At 41.2% G+C, this 14691-nt stretch overlaps 1 protein-coding gene across 2 annotated transcripts in view; it reads left to right on the forward strand.

Annotated features, from left to right (window-relative positions):
* Nucleotides 1–14691, forward strand: part of LOC122938072 — a 116915-nt gene that overhangs the window by 76609 nt on the left and 25615 nt on the right. For both annotated transcript variants that reach the window (XM_044293355.1, XM_044293356.1), the window contains one exon: nucleotides 1330–1515. In XM_044293355.1, coding sequence (XP_044149290.1) covers nucleotides 1330–1515 — 186 coding nt within the window. The remainder of the gene's footprint in view (nucleotides 1–1329; nucleotides 1516–14691) is intronic.

The raw sequence follows: 14691 nt of genomic DNA on the forward strand, positions 1-14691 counted from the left end.
GGTCATACTTAATTATAATGACGCCCATGGGTTGCGCCTCCCAGGACATTAAGGAGTGACGCACCTTTACCTGACTTGTCAGGAACGTGGGTGTAAGGTGGGGAGTAGGAGTGGCTCACCTCCGTATCACCACCTATAGTTTACCCAGATGACTCAGCCCCCTCCGATTTAGCGACCAATCACTTAGAGTGCTATGGCCGCATTTGCATGGACCGCCTTTGATCACGTGACTGCAGCGAGTGACGCGACCTGATGCGTCACAGGTCACGTGACGGATCACATGGAACGGGGGGGGAGGAGTCTACTTGACGCGCGCGCCTTTAAAAAGGACGCAAGCGCGAATAACCCACTGCCATACGCAGGATAGGTGCGGACCATGGACCCAATTTGAAGTTCCAGCAAGCTAAGTACTGCCTATTGTATACCATATAGGATTGTGTCTCATGCTGCTTCAGCTTTATATGAAATGCTGATATAGGCACATACTGCCTGTCGTTACTTACTTGTGGTCCAGTTTATACTTGAGTCCCCTGATGATCTGGTGCCTACCAGTGAAACGCGTTGGGATTGTTTGTTTTCTTTTTCTTTTCTTTTTTCTACGTTTATTAGCTGATCCTAGAGGTGACTGGTCCTTTAACTTCGATGAAGCTGGGCAGTCAAAAAATTAGGTCTGAGGGCCATTTAGGGTCAGACGGAGGGAGCTCACACTCAGAGTATAGGGATACATATAGGGGTTGAGACCCAGTATCTGTCCATCTCTCCCTATCTCTATCACTTTTTTTCACAACTCAATCCTCCGAGTGGGCCAGTGTTCACACCGCCTGGCTCCACAATTTTTTCAAAACCTGACCAGTTCATCGAGGTTGGCAGGGAATAATTTTTGTCCTCTGAGAGAGGTTTCTTGATACTAAGTATTTGTTGAGCCAATTATTTTAAATGTAATCATTAAAGACATTTTTTAAGATGTACCATTATTCAATTTAGTCCCCATTTTATAAATGACAATGAACAGCACAAATGTAAAACACTAAATCAAAGGAAGCGGAAATTATTTTTTTCTCTATTCCATAGAGTCAATAAAAGTTAGTAAGTTAAAAGTAACTGTAAATAGTCACTGAAAAATTCAACTCATCCCAAAAAAAATAAAAATCTTTATGTTTGTCAATCGAATATCACAAAGTTATGGCTATTCAGAATGCGGTGATGAAAAAAAAGAGAATTCCTATGGGCCCTGATGCTAAAATGGACTTGGTAGTTAAGGTTTTAAATTCCATAGTTCAGTCATATGTGGTCATGTATTGTATTTTATTGTTTTCTACTTTCGTTTAGATTTTAGTCGCAATAAAAGGAGGTCTATATGCTATGAAAAGGAACATAAACCATCCAGTTCTTCTTTATGCAAGGATGAAGGGCAGTCCACATTGGATAAATGCTCGACCACAAAGGAGCATAAAACAAGAAAACGATCAAGGAGTGCTTCTAAAGATATGACTCTCACAGTTACTTTTAACACAGGTGATTTTCAGATTATTTGCTCATTTTTATTCTTACATTAATGCATGATGTTTACACTTATTAAGCATGATCTGATTATCACAAGTTTAGTGCTCAATTAGTAATTATAAGCTTGCATCCAATTCATAGATCCTTGAAAAGTATACAGCAGACTAAAATGATTGTAAAAATGTCTTAGGCCTCTTTCACACGGCCGTTGTGGAAACATGTGCGGGTGCGTTGCGGGAACCGAGAGTGCAAAACACTGTCATGCGTTTTGCACTCGCGTGAGAAAAATCGTGCATGTTTGGTACCCAAACCTGAACTTCTTCACAGAAGTTCAGGCTTGGGATCAGTGTTCTGTAGATTGTATTATTTCCCCTTATAACATTGTTATAAGGGAAAATAATAGAATTCTGAATACAGAATGCATAGTTAAATAGCGCTGGAGGGGTTAAAAAAATAAAATAAAATTTAACTCTCCTTAGTCCACTTGCTCGCTTAGCCGGCATCTCCTTCTGTCTTCATCTTAGCTTTGTGTAGCAACAAGGACCTTTGGTGACGTCACAGTCCATGGTAAAAGATCATGTGATGACTTTGACGTCACCAAAAGTCTTTGTTACTGCACACAGCTAAGATGAAGACAGAAGGAGATGCCGGGCTGCGCGAGCAAGTGGACTAAGGTGAGTAAAAAAATTTTTTTTAAAAATATTTCTTAACCCCTCCAGCACTATTATACTATGCATTCTGTATTCAGAATGCAATTATTTTCGGTTATAAGGGAAAATAATAATGATCGGGTCTCCATCCCGATCGTCTCCTAGCAACAGTGCGTGAAAATCGAACCGCATCCGCACTTGCTTGCGGAGGCTTGCGATTGTCACGCAACCCCATTCATTTCTTTGGGGCCTGCGTTACGTGAAAAACGCTGAATATAGAGCATGCTGTGATTTTCACGCAACGCACAAGTGAAGCGTGAAAATCACCGCTCATGTGAACAGCCCCATAGAAATGAATGGGTCGGTATTCAGTGCGGGTGCAATGCGTTCAACTCGAGCATCGCATCCACGCGGAATACTCGCCCGTGTGAAAAGGGCCTTAGAGGGACAGCCCCAACCATCAGTCATTTTCTTTTTATTATTTTTTCTATTTATTATAAACCTCAATTTATGAAAATTATTCAGGTTGACAATCTGAAGAATAAGGACAAAAAATTGCGTTGGCAGGTGCATGAATTGTTGATAATTGAATTGAAAAGGTGCATATCGTTTATTTGACACGCTTGTTATGTTAGATGTTTTCTCTTTTTTATGTCACGTCTGACATACTATATACATCAGTAGTTTGCGTCTGTTACAGACAAATATAAATAGTTTGACTGGGTCATCTTAGGTTTGCAAATGGAAATAAACCTGCTAATATACTTTAATTTCTTGTTAGCGATGTTGGTGGACACAGCACCATGAATATATGCCCAGCTGCCACCAGGAGGCAAAGAATGTATTGGCTGTGGGCAATACCCACAGGCACTAGTCTATTCAGTTTTAGTATAGTGTCTGTAGGATTTCAACATTTTAATAAATACAAATCTGGAAAGCATGGTGTGCATTTTAATTGAGATCTTTTGCACCCACTGCTAGTTTTTCCCTCCAGTATTACCTGTATTTACCTCAATCTATCTTCCCATCAACTCTGACCAGCCTCCCTGTCCCTGCTGAAGAAAAGCATCCCCACAGCATGGTGCTGCCACCACTGTGTTTCACGGTGGGATTGATGGGTTCAGGTTGATGTGCAATGTTAGAGTTCCACTATAGCGTTTTGCATTTAGGGCAAAAAGTTCAAATTTGGTCTCATCTGACTATAGCGCATTCTTCCCCATGTTTGCTGTGTCACCTACATGGCTTGTGGCAAACTGCAAACAGACCTACTTATGGCTTTCTTTCAAAAATGGCTTTCTTCTTGCCACTCTTCCATAAGGCCAGATTTGAGAAGTACACTACTAATTGTCCTGTGGACAGATATTCCCACCTGAGCTGTGGATCTCTGCAGTTCTTCCAGAGTGACAATGGGCCTCTTGGCTGCTTATCCAATTAGTGTTTTCCTTGCCTGGGCTGTCAGTTTGCTCTAGGTGGACGGCATGTCTTAGTAGGTTTGTAGTTGTGCCATAATTCTTAAATTTTGGGATGATGGATTTTAACCAGGGCTGTGGAGTCGGTAGATAAATGCTCTAACTCCTCAGCTTTTGGTACTTCCGACTCCTCTGTATTTAATATGCAAATGTTTTTGTTGTTGTTTTACATTCTTTGAAGGAAAGAAAGGCAACATACATGTCACAACCACAGAACTACTGGCTAGGAAGCCAACAGTCTACTGTATTGAACAGTTTAAGCAAAAGACAAACACAATGAAAACGACAGTGTGTTTTTTTTTGTGTTTTATCAAGTGGCTGGATAGTAGCAGCATGCATAAACATCAGGAACAGGAACTTTACCAGTTCAAAAATGCAAACCACATTATTTGGTTGTGTTAGAACAAAAACAAAGCTTTATCTATATGAACCAAAAACAAAATCTGTATAACCTAGAAATGGTTTATATTAATCTTGGAATGTAGTTATAGCAAATGCATTTTAAAATAAATTCAATGTAGAGTTCTAAGGAAGAGAATTGCCTCTTTTATAGAGGCTCTTAAATCAGACTTTATTATTTTTAGAGCTGGGTGGGTGGCATTGCAGTAACAATTCTGGTCACATCACTAATGATCTCTGGATAAACAAGGATGGCTTCTTCTACAGTAAGTTTTGATGAGCGATCATACTTTTCAACTTTTTAGTACTTTAAAAAACATTTACTTAATCCATTATCAGTGAGTGGCTAGGTTAACCATGGGTGTTGCGTTGCGTGTAAGAGCGGAACACAACACAATGGAAAGTAAGATATTGCCGCTCCTTAACTGTGCGTTGCGTGCCATATAGTGAAGCATATGAAAGCATGCTTCTTCACTGTCACTTAACGTGTTCGTTTTGCGGTAACGTGACGCACTGCATGCATTGGCCTTTATTCTTACAGTAGAGAAGTAATTATAACTTTTTGTGAATTGGGACATTTAAACTTGCGTTTTTATTTTTTTGTTCCAATTTAAATTTAGTAGGAGTCGGTTCATTTTTGCCAACTTGGACTCCAGGTACCCAAAATTGCCTTCGACTCTGACTCGCTCAGACTCCACAGCCCTGATTTTTAAGTGCTCTGTGAAATGTTCAGAGCTTGGGATATATTTTTTTATTTTTATTATAGCCTAACCCAGCTTTACTCTTATCCACAACTTTATCCTTGATCTGTCTGGTGTGTTACTTGGTTTTCATGATGCTCTTTTATAGCTAATGTTCACTAACAAACCTCTTAGGTTTTCACAGAACAGCTATGGTTATGCTGAGAATAAATTACACAAAGGTGGATTCTTTTTACTTATTATAGAAGGTGACTTCTGAAGGCAATTGGTCACACTGAATTTTATTTAGGGGCATCAGAGTACAGGTGGCTGAATACAAATGCACGGCACACTTTGGCACACTGCAGATTTTTATTTATTAAAAACTTTGAAAACCATGTATAATTTTCTCTTCACTTCACACATACTTACTACTTTGTGTTTGTCTATGACATAAAATCCCAATACGTTTGTTTGTGGGTGTAACATGGAAAAGTTGAACACTTGGTTTGCCTTAACAAAACCAGGGAGGTAGAACAACATCAAAGAAAAAGGAGATTTGTGGAATTGCATTATGGTCCGTGGTAAGGCAATCCATAACGCAATTCTGCTTTTGCCACCAAACGAAGCGCAAACTAATTTCAAAATATCAATTTCACGAATCTCTAGTTAAGACCTTTTACTGGTGTGTGTGTGTGTGTGTGTGTGTGTGTGTGTCTCTCCCTCTCTCGACTGTAACCATAGGCAAGGCTTCCTCTTCACTGGGAGATCATTTCTCAGGCAGTGTTCTTGGCACTTTCTCATTGGACTCATCAACTCTGCGGTCTCCCAGTCACAAACCAGATGGAAAATTCCAAGGTTTTGACTTAACTGAACCACCAAGGGGGGTACAAGGAAAGGAGCATCAGTGCGAGAAGCCTCTCAACCCGAAGCAGAGAAACATGCCCTCTCTTTCAGTCGTCCACAATCCCAGTGTGGACAATTTGGCACAGACTTACTCAGTCGCCAGTTTCTTCAGCTGTGTTATCGTTTAGGCCTTCCAGATGTAGATTTTTTATTATTTTTTTGCCTCCTCTCTGAATCACAAGTTGCTAGCTTACATCGCAAAGTTTCAGGAACCATATGCCATAGCTGTTGACACCCTGGTAGTTCCCTTGTCTCAGTTCATTCTTCTATAGCTCTTCCCTCCTTTTACACTTTTTCCTCATGTACTCCAGCATCTCCATTCAGAGGGCGTTCTGGCTTTCTCCGTGGATCCAGACTGGCCTTTTTGGAACTGGCATACAGGTCTCGTGTTCCTTCTCGTGCACTTTCTGTGGCCCCTTCCTCTTCAGGCAGACCTCCTTTTCTTAGATCCTCTATTCTATCCCAAAACTGTGTAACATCATGGCTGTTAAGGCAGCAGTTTTAGGGTCAGAAAGACTATGAAACCTTGGCATTCAGACGTAAGCCTCAGTGCCCAAATTTACCATCACACATGGGAAAAAAACATAAAAAATGTATAAAATAAATCAAATGATGTAACTCGTAAGACTCGCAAGAGGAAATATAGGTCCTTCATCCCCTGCATTTAGTATTTTCTCCAGTCTGGGTTGGAACATAGTCTGGCATCTCTTAAAGGCCTCATCTCTCTTTATTCTTTCTTTTTCAGCAGTCTTTGGCTTTTCACACTCAGATTAAGACTTTTCTTTAGGGGTAGCTTACTGCGTCCTCCTTTTCGCCCACCTGTGGAACACTGGGACTTGAACCTGGACCTAGATGTTCTCCAGTCTTCTCCCTTTGAACCTTTGTGGGAGGTCTCTCTTTGCCGCCTTTCTTTCAAGGTCTTTTTATTTATTTTTTTATATTTATTTTTTGTCTTGTAAGTCCCATTTCTTGCCCTGTGGTACTCTGTACTCCCCATTCTTCCTTCCTTCAGAATAAGGTCTCTTACTTCTACATCAATGAGGACATCGTTCTTCCATCTCTCTCCTCACCCCCCCTCATCTGTGGGAGAGGTCCCTTCACTACCTTGATGTTGTCCAGGTGGTGAGAATCGAGCTGTCAGTGACCTGCTGTTTTGCTTGGCCTCGCAAGAGCATGCTGGACCCCAAGTCATTTATCTCCTATTGAATTTGGTCTGCTATTAAAGCTCCTACAAAAAGTTTTCTTCTGTTCTTTCTGACCTGTCAAAGGTACATGATGTAAACTGTAGTGAAGGTAGTCTTCTTGCCAGTGATTGTATTTGAGTTATCCCCTCTGTTCTGATCCTCAGCTGTCTCCTGTGACCAACACTCTGACTTTCCAAATGACGCCGCATCGTATGTGTGGACAGGAAGCCAGTTTCTCTATGTATTCCTATGGAAGCCTAAATGGCAGTCTCATAGGAATGAATAGAGAAATAACTGCTTTCCTGACTTGTCATTTGAAGACATGACACAGCTGAGGATCAGAAGGGAGGTTTTAACTCACAAATACAACCCCTTTAAAGCAGTGCTCCCACAAAAATGTTTCTCTGACCTGTTAGAAAGGTACATGTTGTAAATAGTGGTGAAGTAACCTTCTTACTAGTGGCTGTAAGAAGATTACTTCACCACAATTTACAACCTGTACCTTTCTAACAGGTCAGAGAATAAACATTTTTGTGGGAGCACTGCTTTAAAGGGGTTGTCCGGGTTCAGAGTTGAACCCGGACATACCCTTTTCACCCAGGCAGCCCCCCTGAGGCTAGCATCCGAGCATCTCATGCTCCGATGCGCTCCCTAAGGGCTCTTTTGTTTTCAATAACACACTGCTGGGCGGAAACTTCTTTACTGGCTAGGGCAGCGCTAAATCCCGCCCATCAGTGCCTGTGACGTCACCGGGGTTCCTGGCAGCCCCATGGAGAGCCCCAGTACGTCACTGGAACTCCAAATAAAAGCCTTTTGCCCTGCGCGATTTTAGCTCAGGGCAAAGGAGAGCATCGGAGCATGAACTGATCCGATGCTCCTGTCAGGGGGGCTGCCAGGGGGAAAATGGAGGGATGTCCAGGTTCAGCTCTGAACACGGACAACCCCTTTTAAGGACGCTGCTTAGCTATGGGTCAGGCCCCTCCACTCCAGGTGACCACAGAGTCTGCTAAAGCTGTCGTAGACCTCTATGTATCAGGCTTTAGCTTCTACAAGGCCACTACCTAGGCCTGTGTTCGCAATTTTTCTTTGTTCTGCAGGAGGATGTGTACTAGGTTGCTTGCATGGATGTTCTACAATGTCCCATGGTACTGTGTACCCCAGTATAATTAAAAAGAAAACTGAAACTTTGTACTTGCTGTAAAATCCCTTTTATGTTCAATACGTTGGGGGACATAGATACCACCCCTTGCATGTTTCCTCTGCCCAATTTGCTGTTACTGGTTTTCCATGTTCAGGACATTTCTTGGTTTGGTTTTAACTTTTTGTATTTTAGTTCTTTGTCTCTCTACTGCTGTTGGTACCAACTGGTTTAACTGGTGCCTGTGTTTTAGTATGAACCTCCTGGTTGTAGCTGGGCATATAGCCCCGTTGCTGTGTCCCTAAATGCATTCAACGAGAAAGGGATTGTACGATAAGTACAAAAATCCAGTTGTTCCAAACTACATGGATCCCATAATTTCATTCCCTGTCACATGGCCACAGGAGTTCTAGGCTTCTTTTATAAGCTGTGTCTTTGAAACAAGCTCTAGTTCTGGGATCGGGCGATCTGACTTTGTTCATTAGATAAACCAGACCCTTATTCAGCGGTGGCTAATAGACGGGTCTACACTTTTCCATACAATGTGCTATTGTTGGATATCGCATACCACACATTATACATTTTTTTTTTTTTTTTTTTTTTTTTTATAGATTTCTATTGATCATTTTAATATTCTGACATTAGCCCTAAGCAAGGGCATGCAATTATTAGTGGAAAGGTTAAAAAAAAACTGGTTTGCCAAATGTATTTATAGTTTAGTGTTGACCTTTGGCATACAGCCTATATCTTGCATCTGTAATTTTTTATGTTTTTTTTGTTTTTTTTGTTTGTTTGTTTTTTGTTTTTAACCAGTATGTGACTTTTGCCAATACAGTGGCACAGGTGAGAGCTTTCTGTTGGAGGTGTACTTCAGAAAATCTTCCCAATGTATGTCTAGGATGCAGTGCTGAAGGGTTTTATGTAACATAACTTTGATGGTCTAAGCTTGGAATAAATTGACCCTTTTTTATTTGTGATCCTCTACAGATCAGCTTTCACTGCAATACCCTCTGCAGTGGAAATTGTGTCTCGAATGGCAGTTCTTGCCTGAATAAAATGTTAAGTGAAAAAATACTTTGTTACTAACATCTAAAAAAAAAAAAAAAAAAAAAAAAAAAGGGGTAAGGTGTGCAATCCAAATGCTTTAATCACTCCAGCAGCAATACACTAGGTAATCTATTAACTTTTTTTCCCCGGCGATACTGCGACCTGTGCTTTTGGGCAGTTGCCCTGTTTTTAGATGTTAGAAACTGAATAAAGTATTTATTATGTTTTCATTTAATGTTTTATTCAAGTGTGAATCTATAAATTTTCCAGAATGTCTACCAACACATTCTATTGTTTTGATAACTAGTTAGGCAGTTCTGCTCCATGCACTTTAATGGGGGACTGCTGTAATGCCAAACAGATCTATGACATGAATTTCTGTTATAACAATGAAGGAGCTGTGGAAATCCAGCATGGACTTCAGCTTCTTCCATATAGAGGGTTACTGGTATCATGCTAAGCAAAGGCCATCAGTATTACATCCCAGAAAACCTCTCATTAAAGGGAACCTGTCACCGGGATTTTGTGTATAGAGCTGAGGACATGGGTTGCTAGATGGCCGCTAGGACATCCACAATACCCAGTCTATGTGCTTTTATTGTGTATAAAAAACGATTTGATACATATGCAAAATTAACCTGAGATGAATCAGAGCTTGAAAATATGACTCTTCTCTGGTCACACAAGTAAGATATGACTCTTATGTTAATTTGCATATGTATTAAATCGTTTTTTTGACACAATAAAGGCACACAGAGCTATGGGGACTGGGTATTGCGGATGTGCTAGCGGCGATCTAGCAACCCATGTCCTCAGCTCTATACACAAAATCCCGGTGACAGGTTCCCTTTAATGACATAGGGGACACAGCATCATGGGTATAGGCCCTGAAACTAGGAATAAAAGTGTTGGCTCCGCCTTGGTGGGCTATATCATTTCCACAGACACTAAGCTAATCAGTTTTAGCCTAGTGTCTGTAGGAGGCAGACACTACTTTTTTCCCTTTTTTTTTTTTTTTTTTTTTTTTTTTTTTTTTTTTTTTTGCAGCAGGGTGATCCGCATTGTGGGCTGACACCCAAGCTGCAGCCCCTTGTGAGCATTAGCTGACTTGCCACACTGTGAGGTTACTAAATGGGTCACCTGGTCTTTCTACGTGTCCTCGGGTTCATAGAATTCTCCTTGTTGTAGCCCACCTCTACCTAATTTTTATATAATTTCCATTTTCCCCTTCCCCATGCACACACACAAACGCACACTTTCCACCATGAGAACTTTTCATTTCTGGGCCTCAATGGACTCTGCTTTCCTGTTTTTTTTGTTTTTTTTTCCCCCGAGATGCTCTGTCCTTCAATTTGCAGTCGAAAGGTCCAGTCCCTCGTTTGTAATCCTGAGCAACCACAGGCTTTCTCTGTTGGAAGAGTTTTCTGCCCTTCACCACCAGTTCCTTCACCATTGCTGGTTCTTACTTGTACTTGCAGCACCTTCTTCCTGGGTGGCCTCAGGAATGTCTTCCAGCCCCTGCGGACAGTAGCAAAAGCACTTGCAGCAGCCTGCATTTGGTGGGACACAGTGTCTTGGGTCTGGTAGGCTAGCCTTCTGGTCTAGTCCCCTTTTTCCTCAGGAATCTATCTCCCTTCCTTTCTTCTAGACGCCATGTCCTCCTCCCTGGAAAACTACAAAAGGCACCTAGGCCCATTCATGGTCACCATGTATTATTCAAGGGCATGAGCCCATCTGCACACAGTACCTTTCTCCAGACCCTGCCAGGATGCCCCTTGATCCCCCTGCCCAGGAGTAGGCTCCCCTGGGGCAGACCTTATCCTTTACCCAGGCCATAGGTAACCTTTTCTGGCTCCTCCAATCTGTGGTTGAAACACTGGAGTGCTTGACCACCAAAATTGCTGCTAAGCCAGCTCTCCCCAAGAATACTTTTGAGAACAGTCATGTTCTGTCTCCAGTAGCAGATCCCACAAGCAGCCTAGGTTCTCACCCTATTAGTCCCACGGGGCCCTCTCAAGACAGGGCTACTACTGGCAGAACCACCTGTCCTCTGCTCTAATTCCATGCGATCTTTCACTATGTAGGGGGTGGTCAAGGACACCTTCCAATAGGTATTTTGCCTAGCTTTTTTTCAAGTAATATAGCTTGCTGCATTTTCAAAGTGCTGCTTTTTATAAGTGCATTGGAGATATTCAGGAGACTAACTTAGAGATTTTCCACTGTAGCAGAACTTCAGCTGTATTTCTGGTGGACACTGTTTCAAAATAGGTAAGAAATTTGTTAGGTTATCACTATTGTCTGATTGCAAATGAGAATATGTGATCAAGGTGTTAAATTTGTTGTTGGGGGGGGGGGGGGGGGGGAGCTTTTGTGGGAGTGTGTGTATATATAGCCACATAGTATTAGCTTGCCTAATTATAGCTTGCTGCTTTTTATAAGCGCATTGGAGATAATCTGGAGGTGGATACAATCTAAAAAAGTAATATTTGTTTAAAATCTTTCCCCTCTTTAAAATGGCAGACCTGGTTCTGTGCAGGAATTGTTGTGCTTTTATTTCAGGTTCTATTCTTCTTAGGTTTTGGATGCTGTCTGATCTGTAGACAGCCCTCTATAATGCAGCAGGAAATTGCATTTTTAAACTGAGAACGTTGCAATGCCACTGCCACAGAGGCCCTCTAGAAATGGCAGATTGGTTACTGCAGGTTCTGGTAGACTGAGTTGTGTATAGAAGACATGTTCCAGTCTGTGGCTCTCCATAATTCATTTGCAGCACTTTCAGAGTGCAAGAGCAACATGGAGGATGGCTCAAGCACAGTGGGTGAGAAACAATCATCTCCCATGCCTAAAGTATGCAAGACTGCAGCCAAAGACAAAAAGGAGAAGGTGAGGACTGATAGTAAGCAGCTGTTGGTGGGCAATTCCATCATAAGAGGTGTGAAGTTTGAGGAAAATGGTGTTGAGATGTCTCCCTGGTGCTACCACTTGCAGGGATAGACGACATACCCTTTAATATTGTTAGGCAAACAAAGCAGGAGAGGGAGGTGGATGTCCTTGTTCATCTTGGGACAAATGTTCTGGCTTGCAATGAGGTTTCAAAGGTGAAGGAAGCTTTTCACACACTTGGAAATGATATACGAGAGGTTGCATCAACTGTTTCATTCTCTGCAGTTTTGCCTGTGCATAACCTTCAGCATGACAGGAAGATGCGCATTAAGGAATTCAATGTATGGCTTGGTGAATGGTGTCTGAACCAAGGGTTTGGCTTTGTGTCTCATGTTAGCTCTCGTTGGAATGGGAAAGAACTGTACAAGAAAGATGGTTTGCATCTTTCTCTCAAGGGAACAAATGTCCTCAGTTAACAGTTCTTCCAAGTATTTGCTAAGGAGCATTTAAACTAGGAAAGGGGGGGGCAAAAGAGATAATCCAGCAGTCCGACTGCCCCCCGGAACAATGCCAGAAGATGCCAGTAGCATATAGGTTAAGAAATGACAAGCTCAGATTCTTGTCTACAAATGCTCGCAGTTTAGGGAATAAGATCAATGAACTTGAGGCTATAATGGCATCTGAGAATATAGATTTAGTGGCTGTTACTGAGATGTGGTTCAATGGGAGTAATGACTGGGATATAACAATACCAGGGTTCTTTCTGGATAGGAACGACAGAAGACAAGAAGGGGGAGAGGTGGCCCTGTATGTGAAAGATGGCATAAAATCTAATTTAATACAAGTTAGCGAGACCAATTTAGAGTCAGTTTGGGTTACCCTGCAACTTGATAATCATAAGGTAACTCGTGTAGGTGTGTTATATGATAGATATATATATATATATATATATATATATATATATATATATATATATATATATATATATATATATTACACACCACCTAGTCAAGTCAAAGAATTAGATAATCTACTAGTTGAGGAAATGGCTAAAATGACATTGAAGGGGGAAGTTATCATTATGGGAGAATTTAATCTTCCTGATGTAAACTGGAAAACCAGAATGTCTAGTTCTGCCAGGAGTACAGATATTCTAAATTCCCTACTGGGATTATCTCCACAGAAAGTAGTTGAGGAGCCAACCCGGAAGGAGGTCATTTTGGATTTTAGTATTCACCAAATGGGAATTTGGTATCTGATATTACTGTAGGGGAAAGCTTGGGATCCAGTGATCCAGTCAGTGTGGTTTACTACAAGTCACACCACACAAAAACAAAAGTTTTAGATTTTAGAAAAACTGACTTTTCTAAAATTACATTAGTGATATACGAGTCCCTATCAGATTGGAACAGTTTCAATGGTGTCCAGGAGAAATGGGACTACTTAAGTGGCACTATTGAAGGCAGCAGAAAATTGCATTAGGCTTGTCAGTAAAAGCAAAAAAGGAAGAGACCACTGTGGATGACAGGCAAATTTATAAGATTAGGCAGAGAGAGGTCAAACAAGTTATAAGAGCATCTAAAGCACAGGCAGGAGAGAAATGAGTCAGTGAAAAAAGTTGATAAGACATTCTTCAGATACATAAAAGGAAACTAAAACAAGGAATTACTAAATTAAAAACAAAAGGAAGGTATATAGAATATAAAGAACTAAAGTAATTGGAGGGCACTTAAATATCTGACTACATTCAAGGCAGGATATCAATAATCCTAATTTATTCACACTAATCACTAATATGTTGGCATAAAACTCATAAAATCTACATACATATAATATAAAACATAAATGTGTACATATGTCCAGGTAATAATATTCAGTCAGCCCTGTGACCATGTATCATCGCGAGGTCGGCGTCAATCGTAAATGTCCACGCTGAATGTAATCGCCTGGTGGCGCTTGAGTCACTTATGATTGTCCGCACTGGATCACCCGTTCAGGCGTCTGCATGCAATAGGAATCACTAGTATAATATTTTCAAATAAGCCCCATAGGGCAGAGTACTTTACCCCTCTTCTGTTCCTGTGGGCTCATCCAGCAACAGCTGCTTAAACTCAGCGGTTAGCAGGTCTCAAACGTGGCGTCCCACGTGACCCAGCAATGTCTCACGTATTGCCCACTGCTCTGTGAAAGGCTGGTGATGCGCTGGGTCCTGGAGTCCGGACCGAATGTTGATCTTTATATCAGATGTCGTTTCACAGGGGGTCCGAGGGGTAGGATGCCCGATGCTGTTGGCACCTCAATATTCCATAGTGGAGTCCTGTGCTGTCATGAACCGTACGCGTTTCAGGGATCAAGCCCCTTCCTCAGCGGCAATGACGGCTACTAGAATCACTTATCCTTAAATATCCTCCTTGTAGCAAAGCATTCTGGAACTTTGGTCACATTAGGCACCTGATCTGAATCAACTCATTTACAATCAAATTATACAACATACTTTACAAAAAGGGGTCACATATCCTCACTTGGACTTCCTAATCGCTTTGTATGTCAAAAAACGCACAGTGTTTGCAAAACACGCACCTATGTTTTCTGTGCGTCCCTTGTCACAACTGCATCCCTAGTAGATTCTGTTTGATCACTCATTATTAACTGGACAACACATGAAAAATAACACATGAAATACTTCAGTCACTCATTTAAAAACGTATTCTACTCAAGCCAATAAAAACACACATTTTATATAGTAATTTCGAAATAACGCATAATATTTACAAAAAAAACGCATGATATTTACAAAAAACGCATGGTGAAGAAAGAATTTTTTTTTTATTT

This window comes from Bufo gargarizans, chromosome 5 (genome assembly GCF_014858855.1).
Source record: "Bufo gargarizans isolate SCDJY-AF-19 chromosome 5, ASM1485885v1, whole genome shotgun sequence".
Classification (NCBI taxonomy): Eukaryota; Metazoa; Chordata; class Amphibia; order Anura; family Bufonidae; genus Bufo; species Bufo gargarizans.